The sequence below is a fragment of the Gorilla gorilla genome, chromosome 5 (genome assembly GCF_029281585.2).
Source record: "Gorilla gorilla gorilla isolate KB3781 chromosome 5, NHGRI_mGorGor1-v2.1_pri, whole genome shotgun sequence".
NCBI lineage: Eukaryota > Metazoa > Chordata > Mammalia > Primates > Hominidae > Gorilla > Gorilla gorilla.
The window spans coordinates 43,284,340-43,308,628 of record NC_073229.2 but is presented as its reverse complement, the minus strand read 5'-3'; the positions used below and the strand labels follow the sequence as shown (position 1 = coordinate 43,308,628).

The window sequence follows — 24,289 nt, the reverse complement described above, 5'->3', positions numbered from 1 at the left end:
ACAAATTCTAATATATTCACAAAACAAACACAAAAGCCCACACATTTTGAGAAAAGATCTGCCAGCCACCAGCTCAGCAGATGTACATGGTAAAGCTGCCTTTCCATGTGTGTGCTTTTTTGTTTTAAGACGGAGTCTTTGTCATCCAGGCTGGCGTGCAGTGGTGTGATCTCAGCTCACTGCAACCTCCGCCTCTCAGGTTCAAGTGAGTCTCCTTCCTCAGCCTCCTCAGTAGCTGGGATTATAGGCACCCACCACCAAGCCCGGCTAATTTTTGTATTTTTAGTAGAGGTGGGGTTTCACCATGTTGGCCAGGCTGGTCTCAAACTCCCTACCTCAAAGTTCATCCACCCACCTTGGCCTCCAAAAGTGCATGTATTCTTGATTGATGGTGACAGAATATGGAGAAGTGTGTCAGTTCAGGTTCTCCAAGAAGCATGTGCCCAGATGGGATAAGACCGCAGAATATTTATTTATTGGGGGAAATGGCTGTGAAGCATAAAAGTGGAGGGAGCAGTAGCAGGGAGTGCCTTCAGATCATATTCAGGTTGATCACCTGTAAAAGAAGATTGGGAAGGAGGAAAGGAGATGTGGGTAGGAAGAGCTTTTGTGTAGCTCTCAGAAAGCCTTGGCCAGGCCAGAGGAGGGCCCTAGAGCAAAAGTTGCTCAGTAGAGTCCTGTGTTGGGCAGCTCTAGTGTACCAGCCGTCCTCGGTGGTTGGCAGGGAGAGTGGGGGTGGCCTAGCCACAGCAAGACCACTGTAGAGGGTCTGAAGGTGTGGCAGCTGGAAGCTGTTAGCCATGGTCGGCCCCCACACGCTCCCCATAGCCAAGTTCTCTTGAAGTTCTCTTGAAGGAGCATCTGAGTGGACCTCTTGACCACTACAAGGAGAGGGAAAATGAAGAATCCTTGCTCAGCCACTTTACTGGATGCCTGCCTCTAGTCTATAGGGTTTATCTTTATAATCTTAGCTCTGATTACATTATTGCTTTAAAAAATGCAATGGCTCCTACTCCATAGCATCAGGATCCAACTCCATAATAAAGCACCAAGGCTATTCACTATCTGGGCTTCTCTCGACTGTCTCTTTGAGGATAGTTCTTATGCTGAAACCCAGAGAGAGGTCCTAACCAGCAGCACGTGTGCCTTTTACCACATAGCATTCTAAGTGAATGTGAACTTGATTGCTCTGTGAGCACTTTCTATATCTTCCCACTATTCTCTATGGTTGAATATGGGCCACATCACACATTTACAGGGGGTACAGCTAGGAATCAGACACTGTTCCTGTACTTATGAAGGTGTGACTTCAAGGCCCTGCACAAACATTGCCTCCTCTGAGGTTCCTGAGCAGCACAGGTAGACCTAACCCCCTTTCCACACCACTGTTTGTCATGAGTATGGTTCCATCACACTGTATTGTTTTGGGTTGGGTTATGGGTCTGTTTCCTCATAGCCTGTTAGCTCATGGAGGTACCATGCCCATCTTTTGTCTTCTGATGCTTCTCCCAGTTTGACAGCCATAAGAGGTGTTTATTCCCATCAGCATTTATGACAGCAGACCTACAGCTGGAGGAAGCAATCTTCTGTCTTTCTGCCCTCATGAAGTCACGCAAAGGCAGCAAACCATCTGGTCTACATTATGGGCACTTACGCATATGCCAGACACCTGAGCTGGGGAGATGGCTAGTGGAAGATGATGAGGGAAATAGTCATGTCATGCCAACCCCACCTTCTATCATTCTTCTTTCCAATAGATAACCACTGCTTGCAACGCTTCAAATCATACTTCTTTGCTCACACTTGCACCCTTCATATGACCCTTATGCATGGTAATGGGAGGTGGATCAAACTCCTAATTCTATATTCTTCTGGTAAATTTTATCATTTTTCCCAATGGTGAAAACAGGCAGTGGCATTAGTACATTATCTTTATTTCGAAGGTAATGGTTCCCAGATTGCTTATCTGAGAACATTGATTATTTTGGATTTTGGAAACAAAACCAAAGTTCACCACCCTGAGCCAGTCCAAACTAAAAATGTAACTGGAGAAGGCCCAAATTCCACTTGTAAAATCATTTTATTGGTATAAATATACATATGAATAAAATACTTCCAGCCTGTAATGTAAGTGAATATTTGTGAAATGTCTTATAAAGAGTAGTATTTTGATTTTTACAGGTGTCAAAGTATTCTCTCTTAAAATCACACATTAAAAGCTAATATGCAGACAGAAATTAAAGGCCTTCAAAAACATGAATATTCATAAAACCTCATTCCAATCAACTATATACATTAATCTGGGCACATGGTAAAATCAGCCGTGGGCCTCTCTCACTCTGTTCTTAGCTGTGTTCGTTGATGGTATGCAAAGGTCACCGACCAAGCTTTAAATGTACAATTCCACATCAGGAAGGAAGAAGTTCCCCATGGGAGAAGGTAAAAACCATACCCAAGATCTAATATATATAATCTATACAAATTATTAGTGTGCTCTGTTAATATAATTACAATGTGCAATTGCATACATCAAGAATAAATTGCTATATTGAGTCCTGTGTGGATTTGACACAGGTACACTCAGCAGTACTCCGAGGTCTGCTGTGGTGTTACTTGTGTGAGTGTGTGTCCAGTTATTTCATTTATCTCCAAAAACTCATCTTGCAGGGCAATCTGTAGCTGCCTCAGATAAATTCAAGTAGGGCCCATGGGATAATTGCTGGCTTTCATTAAAGGCATATGAAGGAATGTTTAGAAATCAAATGCAAAGGGTTGGAGGAAGACCAAACAAATGTGCTTTGATTACCAAGAAATGGATCTGTTTCTATGCAAAAAAAAAAAAAAAAAAAAGGCAGGGGATGGGGGTGGGGGAGAAATAAAGAAAAAGAAGAGAATAAAGCACCCAGAGAAGAACGCCTGGGAAGAAAAGATGTTGCCCTTGGTTCCTCTCTGATGGCTACCAAAGCACCCTGCACAGGAAGACTTCTGCGTGGGTGACCTTTACACAAAAATAAACTCTTTTTCTGCTTCTTCCCCGGAGTCATTAGATTTGCTGCCTTGATGGCCATCTTTACTGGAGGACCGTTGCTTTTGTTCTTGATACTCCTGGGCCTGCTGGCCCCAGCTTCTCCTTGAAACTGAAATAAAAAGGGAAGTCGCACAGTTTATTGGCAAAGTAATACCAGTGGCCTGACTGATAATGGGCTGAGATGCAGTAGCCTCGAAGGTTTGGGGGAGGGGAGGGGGCCAGGGTGAACTTTCTCAGAAACAAACTTGCTATTATGTTTAGACTCTAGACAGAAATGTAAAACAAACCAACAAAGCAGAAACAACATGAGAAAACACACACAAAAACACAGTCTATGACAGGGTGAACCTCTCATAGATGTGGGCAAGAATCTGAGGTTAGGACCCCCGAGGAAAGGATGGTGGGGAAGTGGAAGGAGATGCCAGGAGGGAGGAGGGCTTTGAAGCGGTTCTGCTCCAGGTGACCTCCTCAGTCGTAGCTGCCCCCTCACACAGCACAGAGAACAGGGCAGACAGAGCTTTGAGGAGATGCTGGGTGGACAGATGTCCCATTCGATGCCTTCTGCAGATGATTTGGGGCTTGTCATTCCTGCTTGTGGGACAGGATATCAGCAAAGGCCTCAGGAATCTTTGTCAGACCTTTCTGTGACTCAGAAAACCTCAGTTTCACCCTCTAGGAAATAAATACTTTAAAGTCTAGTGAAAAAGCATTAAATACTGCCTATGACACATTCAACCATTTTGGAATCACCCTCCAGGTAAAAGAATTACCATTATTGTTGCCTGCTCTGATTACACATAAATATGAAGAATCCACTGAGGCTTTATAAAGCAGCGATAGGAGAATCATTACTGGAACAGAGCCTCTGTCATGTGTTAGGCACTCTCTGTTTTATTATCGCTATTCCTCACAATTACCTTCTGTAAGGCAGGTTTTGTAAAACTCGAAACCAGGACTTAAACTAGATCTGTCTCTCCAAAGCCTATGTTCTTTCCAACTAGAACATGGCTTCACTGCTATGATACCTTGGGAAAAGGTTCGGATGCTGTACTCCAGCATAGCTATTAAGGCTTATAAAATACTATTCATCTTGTCTATTGTATAGACAGCTCTTGAGCTAAAAATACTAAACCCACACACTTTGTGCCAGCCTGAAGGAAGAGTACAGCTACCTCATCACTCGGAAGTTCCAATGATCTAACCAGGAACACACTACATCAATCCTTTAAAAGCTATAGGATTCATTTGATGCTTCTAATCACTTGATTTTTGCATTCTGCTAAAAAAAAAAAAAACCTCATCTTGCTGGCTACTAAAATGTTGAACTCACTGAAGAGCGTTTCAGGAAGTGAAAGCTCATTAAACTTAATAGTCAAAATGCAAACCTAATAGAGTACTTCTCCTGCCAATACTGGTATTAGAGCCAGATGCTGGTATTTAGACAATAAAAATTTAAATCTTTAGTTAATGACATTAAATTGAAATAACTCAAAACTCTGAAAGGAAAAAAACCTTTCAAATCTGATAATAAAAGTAGATAATTTCTTAAATTGTGACTTCTTTTTGTCCAACAGATTCAGGCAAATTCTCAAACTGGGGGAAGAAAGCAACAAACAAATATTATCATTGATTTCTATTATTTTTTCTTTTTAGAAACAGGGTCTTGCTCTGTCACCCAAACTGAAGTGCAATTTCTATTTTTAAGTTTGTGTTGGGTAAAAAAATTAAATGCACTTGTTTGGTCCTTTCACAACCGTCAGTAAGCCAGGTTTAGAGAATGAAGGTGAATAAATGTCGATAAATATTTTGCTCTTTATCACAAAACCAACTTGATACTAATAGACAAAGAATCCTTTAATTACTAAGAACAAAAGAAAGTAGGGAAGACTTATATTATCTTCATCCTGAAAACATTTTACAATAAACCCAACCTCAAACTAGAGCACTTCTTGTGGTATCTGCTAGAAAATATTTTTCATCGTTTTAAAACCAAAATAAGTTGTTCCTCTATATTAAATGACTCAAAAATACACTACAGGTTCAAGGGAAGAAACAAATATAATACACTGCTCATTTGTCTTCAGAGCAAATATATTTGTTCTAATTCTTAGATTTAAAGGATAATCAAACTTTTCATTCTTCCCAATATTTTTGTTTCCTGGCAATCTTGGGTCTAACTCATGTTGTATGATATGACATAAGAGTACTTTCTAAAAATGGAGAAATTCAAGAAACCAAAAATGTTTATGTCACAGATAAAAAACTGAGATAACCCTATAGACCAGGGTCATTACAACAGGCATGATTAAAATTCAAAGAAATCCAACATAGAAATCTTCCTGCAAAAAGTAGGTTGTCCTTCAGTCTCCACCTAAATGTTGATTCTTTTGAGTCACTGACACCAGGCTTCCAAATTCTCCAGGACTCAGGGGTTGTAGGAGGAAAAATAATATATTATTTCAAGAGGGCTGTCAAAGAATTTCACTATGGTGGCGACTTTATTTAGAAATTCATTCTAAATATATTCACCTCCATTGATTAAACTCTACCAATTGTGAATGTGCATGTGATAATGAGACTAGTACCAGGCTGACATGTTCTTAGTATAGTAGGTAAGCACCATTCAAGAACAGGAAAACTAAGGCATAGCGAGATCAAGGACCTAAAGTTATGCAATTAACGTGATGAGTTTGAAGGTCAAAGCATTTGTTCTTCTAGTCTCCACCCTTATTAGTCCAGATCCCTAATGTGAACAACTTTGTAGGACGAACGTTCTTTGTCATTTGTTTTCCAGCCCTTAAGGGAACATCTATTTGACCGCATGTAATTAAGATGTTGACTACGACTATATTGAAGTAGGTTTAGTCAGGCTTCTATTAAAAGACGGTCTAAACAGAATTATGTCTGTTTGAAACTTAAAACTCCAGAATGTATGTATGTATGTATGTGTGTATGTATGCATGCAAGCATTTATTCATTTATGGATACTGAGTCTCACTCTGTTGTCCAGGCTGGAATTCAGTGGCGCAGTCATAGCTCACTGTAGCCTCAAACTCCTGGGCTCAAGTGATCCTCCTGTCTCAGCTTCCAGAGTAGTGGACACTACAGGTGCACCTCCTCACCACACCCAGCTAATTTTTTATTTTTATTTTTGTATAGACAGAGTCCCATTTGTTGCCCAGGCTGGTCTCAAATTCCTGGCCTCAAGTGATCCTCCAGACTCAGCCTCCCAAAGTGCTGGGATTACAAATGTGAACCACTGTGCCTGGCTAGAATTTATTTTTAAAATATTTATAAGATTTAGACTTTTTACAAATTCAGACAGACCTCCTCTTAGGCAGCTTGAGTTAATGCTTGCTTTTATACAGGATGAAAAAAACCCAATTGTTTCACAAACACTTCTTCAATGCAAGTATTTGTTAAGAGTGCTGGAGCATCTCTATGCGTGTGTCTATTTACATATTTATCACTATTTTACATACTACTAAAGTTAATGGAAGATACTCAAGTAAATGAACAGGTAATTTATTCAACACAAACAATCCATGTATATACACATCCTGTCTATAGTGGCAATAATTGGTACAGAGAGGCTCGAACGTGAAATCTGTCATTCTTGAAGATGATTTGACATTGCATATATGTGATAATTTTAAAGCTTCTGAAATATGCATATAAATGCAGAATTAGAGAATCATATGAAAATTTGGTATTTTCTCCGTTGTAAGCTCCACTGACATCCATATTTTCCAGGAGAAAAACACTATGATGACCTTAAAATAGTATTCAGTAGTTGGCCCTGATTTTTTATACTTTCTAGCAAGAGCCCAACATGCCAACCGTTAAATTTATCTTCAAGAACTCACTTAGGGGAAGCAGAACTTGAATCTGGTGGAAAAAGTAGAGCAGAGCACTGGCTTACAGACTGCAAGTCACAGCCAAGTATTTATTGGCTGTAGCTTGGATTATGGAAGAGGCAAGTGATATATAAAAGGAATCTTAGATGCCCTGTACAAACAGGAGCCATTCAAAGCCAAAATCAGCTATTCTCTTCAAGAAAATAGGATATACTCTTACAAAAACATCACAACTTATAATTAAATGTAGAGAGGAAATAATATGAAATGAAAAAAATGTGCTTACAAATATTTCTAGTAAAAGAAATTAACCATTTTACCTGTCAAATCAATATAGTAGCCACACAAAACATAATATTCGTGATAAAAATATGCAGCATGCTTTGAGAACAATATTTGAGAACAATAGCCTCTGTTTGTTTCATGAATACATACTTTAGGAAAATAAGGCTGTTTTAGTGTAAACAAAGCTGCTCTTAAAAGACTTAAAAGAAAGTATAAGCAATTATTTAATAGAATTGATCTGCTAAATGTTATTTTTTTAACCAGGAACTATTCAGAAAGCAGACTGCTACGCAGTTCTCAAAGGTGAAGACAGTCAAGTGCTAGGAATCGGCACTAACAAAACAAAATTAAAATATTATGCATAAAATCACTTTAATTGAAGATCCTGTAAAAATTACTTCCTAATGCCTGTCATTATTTCAAGAAATCAAAGCAGAAAAGTAAATACAAGATGGTCCTATTTAGTTCCATCAAAATTTGACCAGCTCCTCACAATGAGAATTTTAAGCTAAAGAGGTCATGAACAAATCTGAGACAGATATAGAATCTCTTCTTGCTCTTCTATAATTTGGGTTATCTCTGTGTTTATCCTCTTTTTACTCTAACGCAAAGCCTCACTGGATGATCAATAGGCACTGGGCGGCAGGTAGCAGGGAGCGTCTCTTTCTGTGTTGTATAAAGTGTTTTTAGTGGCCTCTTGAAGAAGGAACATTGCATTAATGATGCTTTGTTAATAATCAAGTGATATAAATGAATGAAAAGAATAGTTCAAATGTAAAGCCCCAGAAACCAGAAACGTCTATGCAACCTTAGGTATGCTTAACAAAAGGGGCAATATAGAGACAGAGATTCTGGCCTAACAAATTCTCAAAAATAACTTGTCAGAAAATAAATGTCCTAGGTGTTCATTTATGTAACTTTTCTAGGACTGAAGATAGAGATTTTCTTGGCCATATGAGAGAAACTTTCTTGTAGAGAGGAGTTATTGTAACTATGTGTCTATAAACAAATCCACTACATAGGATATTCTATAAAAGTAAAGGGTCAACTTAATTGGCTTTCTCCAGGGCAGGAGCTACCCAGCCCAAACAATGTTTTAACCTTGTGTGTCCTGTAGACTTTGGCTTTATGCTCTGAGAGGTGTCTTTAACCCACCCTGCTACCTAGCTAGTATATGCCGGAACCCCAGGCAAGTGAGCACATGTGGCTCAGCCCACGGCACTGGCTGAGAAGTCAGGCTCCAAACGTTGTCCCTGGCAGGCAGTTGGTAGATGCTTTTTTGTTTTAAAACCTATATCAAAGAAAATTCTCAAAGAGAACAGTTCCCACTTCAGGTATCATAACTCATTGGGCTGTTAAGCTGTGAAGTGTATCATAAGAAGTTTATTATCAATAGTAAAGTGTGAAAATTCAAGAATGGCTTATCCCTTTGCAATAAAGAGAAGGTATCCCTATAATAAGGTCGCTCCCATTAACTTGTATTCTGAAATGCTTTCTTGGGAGGCAGTGAAGAGCATGGTGTTACAGCCTGAATGCTGGGCCACACCTGATCCCTGGGAGCCTAAATACATGCATCTATTAACCCCTGATATGGTTTAACAGGAAGAAAAGAGCCTCATTCCAAGAGCAGAAGTCCTTTAAAGAAATCTCACGTATCAGAATATGTTATATTCCTTACAGATACTAAGATTTCCTTTAACGGATTTTTGAAGTCATGTTTATAAAAAGTTAATATATTAACCAGGGAAGAGATGAGTACTTTAGGCACAAAAAAGACATTTTTTTCTCTGAGTCAGCAATACTTGTCCTTCAATTTCCCATTGGAGGGCAGAGCTGATTTGAAATCTGTCTCCTTTTTGTCTCTTGGGATTGTTCTCACCTGAACAGAACATTACAGAATTTACTACAGGGCCAAATGAAAGACAGAAGTCAGAGAGTAACTCCTAAAAAGTGGAATAAATTGTTCCTGATGGTTGACAAGTTAAATGGTACTTTTTCTTTCTTACTAAAGGGTGATAAAATGATAAAGGGTGAAAGATCATGTGCATGATCCAACGTCTGCATTGAGTCAGTGACTTTTTATTGATCCTTTCCTGAAAGAGTGTAAGATATTAGGCCAATATTCTCTAAGGATATAAACTCTGTCATTCTAAGAATCTCTGATCCAACCACAGTTGAAACCTAACAGGAGAGTAAAGATATAAAGGAAGAGAATAGGAAGCCTAGCCCTAATTATAAAAATAAACTTGCATGATCACAAAAATTTAAAAGGACAAGTCACCAAAGTAACTTGATCTTCCTCATAAGAATTTCTAATTTTAGATTTTTAAGTCAATATTTTTTTTGCCCCAAATAAAAGGACCATCCTGTTGAGATTTAGAAAAAAACAAAACCAAAAACCTCTCTTGTATGACTAATCCCTGACCCAGTCCCACGATAGAATTTACTCAATTACAGTTTGTTTTTGTTAGTGCCAGTTCATAAGCTTCGGGTCAGTGAGGGATGATAATCGAAGGCTCTAACCATTTGTTGGCTGTGACTTCCTGTGCCCAATTGCATTCACTTCCTCTTCTGCAATGGTGGAGTACAGTTTTGAAGATCTTTTCCCTCTACTGGAAGGCTTGCCACTGTCATGATCTGAATGTCTTTTGTAATAATCTCCTCTTTGCACTACTGAGGAAAAGGGATTTATTTTACCCTTTATATTATTAGCACATACATCAATGTGTTGACATTAATATTTAAAAATATTAAAAATTAAATATCAGCTTACCCACCCCACTTAGGATTCAAGGAACCTACAGTGTCGGTCCTGGGCAGATATGCATCATTATCTACAGAATTCAACAGCCAACATTATGGAAATGTCGTGCAAAATGAGGTGAGCTGCGAGTCTGCCCCAAAAAAGTATTAACAAAAAGGCTCCAGTATTACCATTTTGATTCCACGATGGATTAATGAAAATCACATTCACTATGGAATAATCCAGAAGAATCATAGCAATTTACCTGTTTCAGAAATTAGTTGGGCATGCTAGTCCAAAGGGAGGCAAAGAACAGGGAAATGAAGTAATCAGCATGAATAATAGATAAGAAAACAGAATGAGCACAATATGGACAGTTTATAAAGAAAAAGATAGAACTCACAAGTGGCTGCCATTTCTGGGCAACCTTAGCGGACAAGCTGATAAAGTCAAAATCTTACCACCTCAGACATTTACAGACTGTTCCCAGACTTCATGTACATTTTCAGTCCAATTTCAATATCAAGTGATAACATCAGGATGATGTCTATGATTAACTTATTCTGGATCCCAGATGGGAAAGTCATGGTCTCCACAGCTCAGCCATCCCTACTGTCTGACTGGAAAGAAGGGAGCATGAGCCATTCCTAAGATTTGCTACTTGGGGAGGGAGAAGGATGAGGAAGGGAATCAAACATATACCCCTAAAGCTCTGAAACATTTAAGGAGGAACACATTCTATTTCTAACTTCCTGGGGAAGGAACACTCAACTTTTTCACGGCAGCTAAGAGCCTGCAGTGGTATCCAGTATCTCCCCGATTTTGCTAACCAGAGAGGCTCCATGATCTATATTTGTACTTATGAGGCTGGTGGGTTACTCTAGGCCTTGTTTTGATAATCTATAGGCATCTAGAAAACACCACTTTCCAGAAATGTTAAAACAATGATTTTTGTATTCAACCTTCTGATCTTTTTTCTTCTATTTTTGTAAATCCTTCAATATTTCAATTGCTTCAGACAAGATAGATGAACATTCCTACTTAGCACTACCATCCCTTCCTCACTTTTCTTTTTCTCTCCAGCTGAACTCTTTCGGGCATTTTCAACACTTCCTTAAAAGTAAAGATGTAAAGTCAGCAGTTGCAGAAAGGATGGAAAATTAGGGTAGGAATGGGAGAGGCACTTGGTGGTGAGAACTGGACTGTCAGAGAATACCTGCAGGCTCAAGTCTCTCTGAGATGGCATCACCAAAGGTCCTTCCTTTTACACCAAGTCTTCCAAAGGCTTCAGTTATAATGCTGAACCCTGTATTCATTTACCTCATGTAAAATGACTATAGATACCAGCTACTTTTCAAAAGCTTTAGTTTCTCTATTTGACAGAAGTGGTTTAGCAGCTTTGGTGTCAACCCAACCATCTTTTATTTATAGCAAATAAGTGAGTGAAGCTTCTACCCAACAAATAAATCTGTAGGATGGAGATAAGAAAGCAGGCAGTGTTATTGTTTTTATTAGATTTCCAAGCCACAAAGACAGTACTCAGTAACACTTTCTATTAACTTCAACCCAATACTATTATCAATAAAAGAAAATAGGCCAATGTAGGAAGAGAACAGAGACAGAGAGATCAAAGGTTCTAAAGCATTAAAAAAATCTAAAATAAAACACAGCAACTCCAACCACAACGAGAGCCTTCTGGGTGTAGATGACTTGTGTGGCTCCAGAATTTCCTCATAGGTGGGGCTCAGAGATGGCATTTACACTGTACATTACATAGGACAGAACCCCAAAGTCAATCACACATTTAAAAGAAATGGCATGGGTGCTGAAGCCACAACCATGCCTCACCTTTGATAATAACTGGTAACAGCTCAGTCTGATTTGGGAAGAAAGCATTCTAGTCACAGGATTAGCTTGCTGTGCTTCTACCTCAGCAAATTAGAAGGAGCAAACTGGTGCAGGGTCGCCCTGAGAATGTCCATGTCTGCACCACACTTCTGAGAGTAAGGAACATCTGACCTTGTGACTGAGCGAGCACAGTGAGCTGCAAGGTGGCTCAGGCCCAGGGGTGCTGCTCCTCAACTATAGCAGTACTGATTTGCCACGACTAGGAAAAGATTTCGTTGAAAATAACAGGACTCAGAAATCTATAGGTAGCCCCAAATACGTCATAAAATCATGTTTAAGGAGCTCCTAACATGCTGGAAGTCAGTTCAGAAGCATCTAGAAATTACTCTTGCAAATAAGTTAGACCTTTGTGTCTCAGCTGCTTTTTTCATATGTCATTAAGATCCAGTGTCATCAATCATGCTGAATCAAGTTTCTGAACTAAGAAACTACTCCATTTCCAAAAATTTAACCCAAGCAATGTTGACTTTAACAAACTCTAAGATATTAGTAAAGTCCAGGATGAGTTCCTTTATTTTGAAATGTCCCTCCTTGGGGAGAGCTAACCCAGAGAAAAGAAATCCTTACAATCCTTACCTTCCTGTGAAAATGTCCTGGGGCTGGGCTGGGGGCTACTCTGGCCATCTCTCTCTTTGTCTGAAGGAACTTTTTTCAGGACAGGTGGAAGAAGGGCAACTTTCGGGCTAGATGGAGAGTCTGGAATGTCATCTAAGGAGACACAAACACGTGAATCAAACTGTTCCACAAACTGGATTCCAAGAACATAAAGCTTGGTAAATCTATATATAAAAATAAGTCATTTAAAAACATAAAGCATCATAGAATTTTTCTGGCCAAAAATTAGTTTTGTGTTTTTGCTCAGTGAAGTAACATCCACAAACAAAAGGGAAAAACAATGAATACTCATAAAAAGTTAATATCTGCACAAATATGAATCTATCCTGTAGATCAAGAATTTCAATGCACAGCTATTGGAAAATTAGACCGTATGTGAACCATATGTTCCTTCTGACTTAAACACAAAGGCTGTTTGGTTTTCATAAAATATGTAATATTTATAAGACACTGCCTTTACCTGTTGTCAAACCCAGTACAATAGTCACTATACATATGTGTGTATGTGTATGCATGCATGCATGCATATATGTAGGTCACTAACAATAATTTGGAATCATGGTCTTTTAGAACCAGAAAAGACGTTGGGCACTGGACAAATGAAGAGATTAAAAACGAAAAAGATGACCAAATAGCTAGGACTAGAATTCTAGTCTCTCTCTTTTTTTTTTTTTTTTTTTTTGAGATGGAGTCTTGCTCTGTTGCCCAGGCTGGAGTGCAGTGGTGCGATCCCAGCTCACTGCAACCTCCGCCTCCTGGGTCCAAGCGATTCTCCTGCCTCAGCCTCCCAAGTAGCTGGGATTACAGGCATGTGCCACCATGCCAGGCTAATTTTTTGTATTTTTAGTAGAGACGGGGTTTCACTGTGTTAGCCAGGATGGTCTCGATCTCCTGACCTTGTGGTCCACCTGCCTCAGCCTCCCAAAGTGTTGGGATTACAGGTGTGAGCCACCGCGCCTGGCCAATTCTAGTCTCTTAATTCAAAAACCAGGGCTGTTTCACCCTAATTGAAAGAATCTACCACAAGCTTGTCCAACCCATGGCCCACAGGATTGGACAAGCATGCAGCCCAGGATGGATTTGAATGCAGCCCAACACAAACTTGTAAACTTTCTTAAAACATTACAAGATTATTTTGCTTTTAAAAAAAAACGAAAGTAATCAGCTATTGTTAGTGTCAGCATATTTTGTGTATGTCCCAAGACAATTCTTCTTCCACTGTGGCCCAGGGAAGCCAAAAGACTGGACACCCCTGACTACTGGATCATTCTTCTTCCTTTGCTGTTATCAGCAAGGTGGTTCTTAAGTTGGTGTGTGAGTGTCTGTGCATGTAGAAGACAATCTACAGCCACGTTCTCTTCAGTCTTAAACTTCCAGTCGCCTACTTGCTTAACCAAAATAAGCAGGGATGTGATAAGACATGTGAAGATAACACTATCCACCTTCACCATCTGTCAGAGCTGTGGCGGAGAGGAAATGAGATGGTGTATTTGAAAATGCCTGCTGAATTCCCAAGCTCTATAAAAACATAGGTTTATTAACATAATTCTTGATATACTAAGTGCTATGAAATAACACATTTAGTAAATAAACAAAATAAAACTTCTTGCAACAGAATATTGGGAATTCAGCTAGTTTTATATTCAGCATTAGAAACTGGAGAGTGGTCCCCCTTTATCCACATGGGATACAATCCAAGACCTCCAGTGGATGCCTGAAACTGGGATAGTACTGAACCCTACATAAGCTGTGTTTTTTCCTACACACACACACCTATAATAAAGCTTAATGTATAAATTAGGCACAGTAAGAGATTAACACTAAAACCCAATAATAGAATAATTATAACAATATACTATAATAAAAGTTATCTGAATGTGGTCTCTCTCTGTTTTTCTCTCTCTCGAAATAGCTGCACCATGAATAACTGAGACTGTAAAAAGCAAAACCTTGGATAAGAGGGGCCTACTGTCCTCTACAAACTAGGTTACTCTACAAACTAGATTCATTTTATAAGAACGTTTCTTTATTGCAGAGTAGAGACACACCCAGCTGATGACAATGTTAGGAGCAAGCCTCCTTTTGAGTACTTATTTGCTTTGCTTTCTATGAAAAATTTTTTCCATTTTCTTTGCCTCCATTCTCTCCACTCCTTCTACATGAAGACATTGTGTATGGACCAAGAAATTTTTTGTGTTCCCCATCATAAACTTCGGTTTGGGAAAAAGTTTGAGTAGAATTAGGAAGTCCTAAGGGGTTTGTTTCAAGGCTTAGTTCCTTGAGGTAAAGTCAGTCCACCACTTTCTTTGTGGCTTCTCTTTGGAGACAGTTCATTGGTTTTCTCAAGGGACCAATGGGCTATGAAGACCAGGGACCATCCAAGCTGGCCACTCGGGAAATGAAAAAAAAATACGTGACGGAACATGGGAAAGAACCACAAGTGGAAGAAGTTTGGACACACAGGATTCTACCTTTTTGCTCATTCTACCCAAACCATCTGCACATTGATAAATTATTAGGATGAGCTGTGCATCCTACTTTACAATATACATGTCCATGGGGGAGAGGTCAATAGAAACAGTTACCTCGACAGTTGGTGGAGTCAGAACATCTGGTGGCTACACAGACACACCAGCTGCGTGAGTTGGCAAACTCAGTATCTCTGTGCCTCATACTCCTCATCCGTAAAATGGAGCAGTGACGAGGATATTGAGAGTTCATCAAAAAGCACTTACTATAGTGCCAAGGACACAGCTAAGTGCTCAAAGATTAGCCATGATGATGATCTGACTATCTATTTTTATCCCTGTTTGACTAATTTTTGTGGGAGAACAAGGGGAAGAGGTGAAGAATTGATGTAACTTTCATATATTACCTATCCTACTTTTGTATATGTTTGAAAATTCTTATAATGGTAAGTTAAATTAAAAAAAAAAAACCTAATGTGTGTGTGTGTGGTGTTTTTTTGAGTGTTTTTTTTTTTGTTTGTTTGTTTGTTTTGGTTTTTTGAGATAGGGTGATAGGGTCTTGTCACTCAGGCTGGAGTGCAGTGGTGTGGTCACAGTGTGATCACAGCCTAAATTCCTAGGCTCAAGTTATCCTCCCACCTCAGCCTCCCAAGTAGCAGGGACTACAGGTGTGCACTACCACATCCAGCCTTATTTTGTGCAGGAGAGAATAAGGTGAAGACCAATCCATTTCTAATATTTTTAAGTTTCTTCTATCATTAGATTTTCTAAACTAATAGCAAACTTTTTTGTAAAGGGCCCAAGAGTAAATATTTTATACTTTGCAGACCATATGGCCCTGTTGCAAGTATACCACTCTGCCACTGTAGCGCAGCCACAGCCACAGATGACACCAACACAAAAATAGTATGGCTGTGTCCACTAAAACTATTCACAAAAACAGGCCCATTGTTTGCCAAGTCTTGTTCTAAACCCTTGTTATATCATAGAATATGGCATAAAAACCAAAGAGCTTGTGCTTTTCCCATTTGTAGCCTTCCTCCTTAAACTGCTGCTTTTCAAAATGTCTGAACACCCTGGAGACAAATATTAGAAAGCCAAGCCGAGCACTACAGATGGGTCAACATGACAAAAGACTGATTTCCCTGTCTTGCCTACAAACTAACCTGTACCCCTGAAAGCAAGGACAGTCTCAGAGTCCCCAACTCTCACACATGGTGGGCCTCTGCATTAAATAAAAGAATCCCTCAGCTCTCATCACTTTCACAACTTTGCATAGGTTTCTTGTGATCCCCTCCTGCAGAAGCCGCTGTACCTCACTCACCAGCTGCCCCTGAAACCACCTGCAGAGTCTGATCCAGCTGGCTCTGGGAAGCCACCTGGTCACAATGCAACTCCCTAACTGCAAAACTCTTACCAGGCCGTGAGGCGGTTCTTGGTTTCTGCGGGATGACGGGCCGTGCTGCCAGACTGGGTTTGGGGGACTGCAGGAGGGGCTTCGGGCTCGTAGGTGTGCTGGATGAGCTCCGAGACCTGGAGCCTGCTTCCGCTTTGGGTTCTGCTTTGGTATTCTTTTCTGGTGTTCCCAAACCAAAGCGGTTCTCTGGAAGACCTGGGTGCAGTTTAGGCACTAAGATGAAAAGGGCCACTTTAAAAATCAAAGGTCAAAGAAGCCAATAACTTGAAGCTAGAAGTCTGGTACAAACTGCTGTAATCATTTGCCATCGTTTCTCATCATGGATGTTTTAAGAGTATTTTAAGAATATGCTGTTCTAGCATGTTTTAAAATCAAAACATGCTGGAGGAAGAGTGACGTTCTTTGTAGAAAAGCAATAAACTTTTTGGTTCTTTTCTGATCACCCCTGACTATTCCAGCGATGACAAGCTTTTACATTGAATAGTGTACAGTGCCGTAATCACATACAAGGAAAACAGTGGTTCTTCATGCACTTGAAATATTCGGGTCTTTCTCAGATCTGGCACAAGGTACAGGTATAACCAAATGTAAGTGCCTTGGTTCTGGACAATAAGCAGTTAGGGCTCTGGCTGCAGGTTCTGAGTGAGGAGGGTGATGCTGACAGCTGCAATCTCATGTTTAGTGAGAACAGCTCCAGAAATGTCATCTCATCCCCCACCTCCATCCATACTGCTGCCTTAATTTAACAAGACAACTGGCAAAAATAAGCCCATAAAATGTGATTTATCATCCAACTCTTACTGCACCAAGATACTGTAGCTATGCATAAGACTCTCAAATAGCAAAGTGAGGATTCTATCACGCAGTTAACACATTACTCTCCAGTTTTCATCTAAGGTATTTTCTTATTTTATTATACCTAAGAAGTCAGAGGGACAAGGGATATTGGATTTCATGCATATTCAAGCTGCAAGCGAAGCACATTGTTCATACCAAACAAGACAGCCACCTATCTTCCATATGTCATGCATGGCTTATTCTTAAATACATCAGCCATGATCCTGTACGCTGCCCCCACCCCCAACTTTTCCAAAATGCTCAAAGCTGAGGAGTTTGCAATGAAAAAACAGTCAGAATTTCCTCCCTTTGGGAAATCAAAAAGTGCCCTGTCCAGGCACAATGCTACAGTGGGGCAGGATGTGCCCCAGGGGAAGATAAGGCAGGTGAAGGGATATGGTCTTTCAGATGATAGCTGAGAACACACAACAAAGAGATCAGTTCTTGCCTCCCTGTTTAAATTTTTCTTCTGTCAATCATGTGACTCTGCAATCAGAAGGTAAGCGCTTTTCCTAAGGGGGTGATGGCAATGGCCTGACTTACCTGCCCCACCTCCATCCGACCGTTCTACGCTGCTCAAAGCTGGGCTGGAAGAATCCTGGGATACGGCATCATTCCCAAGCTTCTAAAAAATTCAAGCACCATCCCACCAAAAAGTGCACATTTGTTTAATGCAAAAGTGAAAAAACAATGCAGATAATAAATGACAGCAAAGAAGGGCTCTTTAACTCAGCTGCTGTTATGGTGACTGTGCCTGACCTGTCTCCACAGGCTCTCTGGCTGGGACAAAACTGTGAGAAACACATTCTATTCTGTGTTTACGGTCAGGACTCTGGGGTCCAAAGTGTGGCCGGTTTGGTTCCTCGGAAGGCTCCTCACAGGTGAGAGGTGCATGGGGCCAGGGAAAGTCAGTGGGCTTGGTGACCTTTACTGTTTTTCTTGTTGAACACCTATGCAGGCTCTGCAGCCCCTGATGCTTTATGTGATGAGGGCCCTTGCATGCTAGAAATGTACAGAATCTGCTCTAGGTTTGGTTTCCAAAAATCTAGTTTTAGCTGGGTGCAGTGGCTCATGCCTGTAATCTATCTCAGCACTTTGGGAAACTGAGATGGGAGAATTGTTTGAGGTCACGAGTTTGAGACCAGCCTAGGCAACATAGTGAGACGCCCCCATCTCTGCAAAAAATAGAAAAATTAGTCAGGCGTGACGGCATGCATCTGAAGTCCCAGCTACTCAGGAGGCTGAGGCAGGAGGATCACCTGACCAACCCCAGGAGTTCAAAGCTGCAGTGAACTATAAGCGTGCCAACGCACTCCAGCCTGGGTGACAGAGTGAGACCTTATCTATTAAAATATATATATATATAATTTTCAAAGCAGCAGAAACCTTTCCAACCTCAATGATAATATAGGTGAAAGGGGTCCTGAAATAGGCAGGGTCTTCCTTGCTTTGAGGTAGAACCACAGGACACAGATCTATTATTTAGGAGGTAAATACAGATGAACAGGACCGAATAAATTTTTTAAAAATCTGCAGGTGGGAGGAATTAGTGATGGTGATGATGGGGAAACTAAAATGCCACTGTCTTGGGGTAGGAGTAGAAAGTTTAGAAAGTCTACACTAGACTGAGGCATTTAGATACAAAAAAAAGATATACAAAGCAAAGTCTGGTGTTTACTTCATAATATCTAAGAATTATATTGACAAAGATGGTCTACATCTACTGCCTGTCTAACAAGCAAAAACATTGTGGACCAGTAGACCAGCAGGCATGATGATTCCCAAGGCAGTCTGACCTTCAGACTGCTGGTTCCTGCTCATCTCATGCTTCTGACAAACCTAAAAAGCTCTGCAGCCAATTCCTAACTTTAAACTGTGTCTGATGATACAGGAAGGATTATTTGAAATGCAGGTGAGATAAGCCTCACTCCCTGAATTCATCAATCTACCCCAGTCACACACTCCCCAGGAGTGCCGGCTCTATCAGAAGGAAGCACCCAAGTGGCAGGAAGGCTGAGGAATTTCTCAGGAAGATGACAAAAGTTCCACTGTCATGAATGCAAGGTGCTGAACAGGTCTCCAGGAGGAAATGTGTATACAAGCACTGCAGCTAAAACAAGCACACTATTTGGCATCACTATGGAAAAGTGATCCCCTAAAAAGGAAGTCCCATGCCAGCCCTCTGTGCCCAGGACAAGTGTCTGCAGGACAGGGCTGGGGACCATCCATGAAGTCCCCTTTCACATCCTTCCCTTTCAGGTTCCTCCAAGTGCATGGCAGGCACCTGAAAGTGAGGACCTCCTTAAATTCTGTACCCGGGGCACCCCATTTGCCTGCATCTCTAAAGCAATCCTGGGAGTTGTTTTCTTTTCCCTCCCAGATTTTTAAAGTTATTTATAAATCCCAAAGTGACTGTGGGGAATAAGGATAAAATAATATAATGCCCATTGCCTTTGTGTGTGGACAGATGACTTGGAGGCCCCAGAGGAAAATATATGAACTCTAAGTATTCACTGCTTATTTCTCTCTTTTGTCAATAAATGAAAAGTGTCATATCTTCATACTTACAGTTCTTTTTCTTTAAACATATATATATATATATATCTCAAATGCCAGCAACGCAAAGAGAATTACTTATAGGAGGGTGAAGACATCATATATTTTATCAACAGTATATTGATCATTGATGCTAATTGTTGCTACCTTTAGAAAGAATACAGTCATAGTACTTTAGAAAAAAATGTTCTAAAGCTAATTTTTGAAAAACTTCATTATTTAATGATTTTGACAGAAGACCCATGACTGGTCTGAATTTTAAATAGCAAGAATTTCTAACAATGGTTGTTTTAAAGTGACACTAGATGGCGCTAACAGATCATTAATACTGTGTAAGCCCTAAACAAATATAAAACCATAAGGGTTTTGTCACTTTAAGTCGATTTATATATCAAATCCAAAGTACACGAATAAAACACTCTAGTACACGTCATCTTTACACCAAAAAGAAACTGTTAATCATGAAAAACATAAACAGCATATCAATCAAAACCGCACATTCATTGTTATAAAGAAATTCACAACATGGATTAAAATTTTAACATTTCCTTGGGCATCTGACTCACTAATGACATGGTTGTAGTATTATCCAGAATTCTGACCAGTGAGGGCCACACCATGCCTCCTTTGTTGAGTGAGCAGGATATAGTTCTGTGGTCTCTCCCAACTCTAAGGGTTGCTCAGTGAATTAGGAGGGTTCTGCAATTAGAGAATTGCTAAATAATGTTGATGTTGGTGGGAGAACTTTGGTAAATAGTTGTAAGATCAGGTGGGAAGTGGAGTTTAATTTTTAAACATTGGTTGTTTAGAAGCCATATAAAAGAGCTCCCTACACCTGCCATGTAGTTAATTGTTTACTTTCTGAAAGTCAAGGGCTCACCAGGATGAACTGTAATATTATTGTGATACTTCAAATAAAATAGACTTGTGATTTCCTTTCTTGGAGAACCAGTTGTGTAAAAATAATGGAGCTCAAGATAATGCACAGAAACCATAACCTGACTTAAACATAGGTATGTTCATCTTATCACACAGATACAATCCTTCATGTAGTGACAGGAGAAAACAGGGGTAAAAAGAAAAGTGAAAAAGACTCCTTATACTTTAAAAGGAGGTTTGAAGAATAAATAATGTTTTAAGTCAGATTTTGGGGGAACTCAGCAAATTTTAAACTATGAAGTTTTTCTCTGTAGCAACAGATGATACATATCAATGGTCAAATATTCAATTAATTCTAATAGAATACCTTGAGTTTTTTCTTTTGTCTTTGTCTTTTAAATCTGGAATATAGCAAGGCATTCTTAGGTTTAAAAAGAGAATAATTTTTAGGTTTGAAAAGGGAATAAGTTAGAAAATAGTTCCCATTTTTATATATAATCTAGTTTCAGTGTTTTTATTTCCCTCTGTTAGTTCACCCATCTTCAATATTACCCTCAGTCTTCCATCTGGATTCAGCTGACTGTCTTTTCCCACAGATGTGAGCATTTCACCTGGCCCCGGAACATCTCCGACATGCTTCCACGACATGCACAGGAGGCCCCTGGGCAGGTGGGGAAACACCGGAGTCTTCAAAGCCTACGTTAGAATGCCGGCACTCCACAAGACTGTGACCCTCGGGCCAAAGTGAGAACATGGCCATTTCTTTAGGGTCTGTGCTCCAGGTTCTTTGGCAATAAGTTATGGTTTTGGATTTCTATTTAACCAACAGGCTATTTTTATTTTCTCACCCAAATAAACCAAGTGAGGGCAAAAACACAAACAGGGACAACCAAGTCAAAAATGAACCCCCACTTATCTCACGAAGACAAGGAGTAGATTGGGGGTTACCAGAGGGCAGGAAGTGTGGGGACATGGGGGGAGATGAAAAGAGGTACAAAATGGGTACAAAAAACACAGCTGATAGAAGAAACAAGACCTAGTATTGGACAGATCAGTAGGGTAGCTCTAGTTAACAACAATCTATTGTCTATTTCAAAATAGCTAGAAGAGAGTAATTTGAATATTCCCAGCATAAAGGAAAGTTAAATGTTTCAGGTGATAGACATACATAAAAATATCACATGCACCATGAAAATGTGTGCATCTATTATATATCAAATAAATGAGTGAATTAAAAATAGGTCCACCCTTACCTTCTGTGCACACGCAGCTCTCTTCTCTTGCTTGGCTTTCATCTCTGCCAGCAGACCACTGCCCATCACCTGGACCCCATACCTCCGCCCTGCCTGTGGGCTGCTCTTGCTGTCACTCCGTTCCACCTTCCCTATTTCTTCCCCTTGACTCTCTTCAAAGGAGTCAGGTGTTTTTATCTCCTCTATCCGTTCAGAATTGCCATTGTGCTCGGCGGCCTTTGTGTCCTTCCTGGGACAGTCCACAGGTGGACTTCTGACTGCCCCTTTTGGTGAGGAGGGTTCTTCTGTCATCAAGATCGTTGGTGGTCGCTCAGATTTGGACCGGGATTTGATTAAATTGAGAAAGCCACTACTTTTCCGAGAATCTCGTTTTTTCTTTTCATCTCCTCCTTCATTAAGCTCATGGGACTCTGGGCCTCTTGTTGACCATTTCCTGCATTTCAAACCAAGACACAGATCTGTTGTTTTTACTGTAAATAAGTTCCAGCAAGAATCAGTCAAAATATAAATATGGAGACTGCTACATATACAGTAACCATTCAGAAGCATTTTTAAAAGCAGATTTGAGTTACCGCCCTTAGGAAAGAGAAAGGAATGTGGAATATCATTATCATATTCACATGTGAGAAAATTGAGGCACGCACACATTAAGAATGAAAGATGAAAATGTAACTGGTACAGCCAGTTTGCTAGCTTACTCTAAAAGTAACCCCTCTCCCTTTGTTTCTTGTTTTATATATATATATATATAACCACTTGCTCTGCTTGAGAATTCCAAAGGGTAATCTTGAAACAATCCAGGCATAAAACAGAGGTGGTGGTACAATTTTCTCCCTTCCAAGTAGAAATTGGTACACAGTTAATCCATAACCTAACCCCTGCCAAGAGGAAACCAACCAGACCTCCAAATGGTCCATTACTCAAGACAGCCATCAGAAAACAACCAACAGACCTGCACCCCACACCACTCCTGTGCATAGTTTTCATGCCGCCTTTCACCTTAAAACCCCTTTAGTCAGCCTGAAAATTTGAGATGGCTTTTTGTGACTTGAGTCTGGCCATCTCCCAAGCTGTCGGCACTTGCATAAACCAAACTTTGCTTCTCATGCGTTTGACTTTTTGAGGGGCAAGCAGCTAAACCTGAGTTTGGTTCCAAAAAGCAGAGAGTATGCTCGGGGAGAGTTTTCAGAAGGAGAATATGCTGAAACTTGGGAAATGGAAGGGGAGAAGGAGTCAATGAAATGAGCTAAGTAGGAAGTATCACAGACAACTTGTCTCATTTAAAGCTGGCAGACTGAATATCCACTTAGCTCCCCTGAATTGCCATTAAAATAATACCAAAGGATTTATAAAAGAAAGCATAAGCCCTACAGGGGAGAAAAGGCAAAAACAATAAAATTTGGAAGCCAAAATACACTAGTTATGTGTGAAAATTGACTTAATAGATCAGAGAAAGCTGAAACCTGAGCCAACAGTCGGGGAGACCCAGAAGCATTTGATTTGTGCTGGCTCCAGAATGAGGAGACGCGGGCACCTCTGCAAGTGGAAGTGAAGGGGAAATGAAGACAGGAAGGTTCTCTTCTTTGTGAAGCCCATTCAAAAATTCATCGGATCCTCTCCCTAAACCACAGAGCCAATGATGCCCATCCCAACACCCAAGTTCACTCTCTGGAAAGAATGAACCAAAGAAGCTGAGCTGGGGGACTCCAAATGCAGCTGAGCTGAGTGAGGATCACGAAACAGGGAGGCTCAAGAAAGCCTGCACAGTGAGCAGTGACATCCCCGGGACTCTTTTTCTCACTCTGCATGCCAGAATCAGACAGGCAGGTTTACACCCGCCAGGCGGGAGATCAAAGTTTCCAAAGCTCAAAAGAAAGGACCTAAAGATTCTGAGAGTCAGGGATACCCTCTCCCCCCAACAAAATGGTCCAGGAAGACCACCCTACATTGAAGCCCACCAGTCGACAAGCTCTACCCACAAATTTCCAAGAAGCTCTTTGGTGCCCCATTCCTTTTCAACACGAAAGAGAAAAAATATTGCATCCGCCAACATGAATAATAGCAAAATGTGATAGCAGAAGTAGAAAACTCAAGGTTGGAAGATACAACTGAGGAAATCTCCCAGAAAAACAAAGGGAATATAAAGAATTAAAAAATAGGAGAGAAAAGGTAGAAATTAGTGGATTAACAGAGGAAATAAAAAATCTGAGTAACGGCCTGGGCATGGTAGTTCATGCCTATAATCCCAGCACTTTGGGAGGCTGAGGTGGGCAGACTGCTTGACCCTGGGAGTTCGAGACCAGCCTGGTCAACATGGCAAAACCCCATCCCTACAAAAAATACAAAAATTAGCTGGGAGGGGTGGTCCATGCCTGTAGTCCCAGCTAATCAAGAGTCTGAGGTAGGAGTATCACTTGAGCCTGGAAGGTCAAAGTTGCAGTGA

At 40.4% G+C, this 24,289-nt stretch overlaps 1 protein-coding gene across 15 annotated transcripts in view; it reads right to left on the bottom strand.

Moving 5' to 3' along the window:
- Positions 1 to 2,061: 2,061 nt before the first annotated feature.
- The window catches only part of CARMIL1 (capping protein regulator and myosin 1 linker 1), a 342,528-nt gene continuing 320,300 nt past the window's right edge, over positions 2,062 to 24,289 (bottom strand). For 4 of the 15 annotated variants that reach the window (XM_063707376.1, XM_063707377.1, XM_063707385.1 and 1 more), the window contains 6 exons: positions 21,847 to 22,279; positions 17,702 to 17,783; positions 16,322 to 16,534; positions 12,398 to 12,529; positions 9,694 to 9,843; positions 2,062 to 3,137 (listed from right to left, as the gene is read on the bottom strand). In XM_063707376.1, coding sequence (XP_063563446.1) covers positions 3,001 to 3,137; positions 9,694 to 9,843; positions 12,398 to 12,529; positions 16,322 to 16,534; positions 17,702 to 17,783; positions 21,847 to 22,279 — 1,147 coding nt within the window. In that variant the 3' untranslated portion in view covers positions 2,062 to 3,000. The remainder of the gene's footprint in view (positions 3,138 to 9,693; positions 9,844 to 12,397; positions 12,530 to 16,321; positions 16,535 to 17,701; positions 17,784 to 21,846; positions 22,280 to 24,289) is intronic. The other 11 variants (XM_063707383.1, XM_063707386.1, XM_063707381.1 and 8 more) reach the window with 5 other exon arrangements.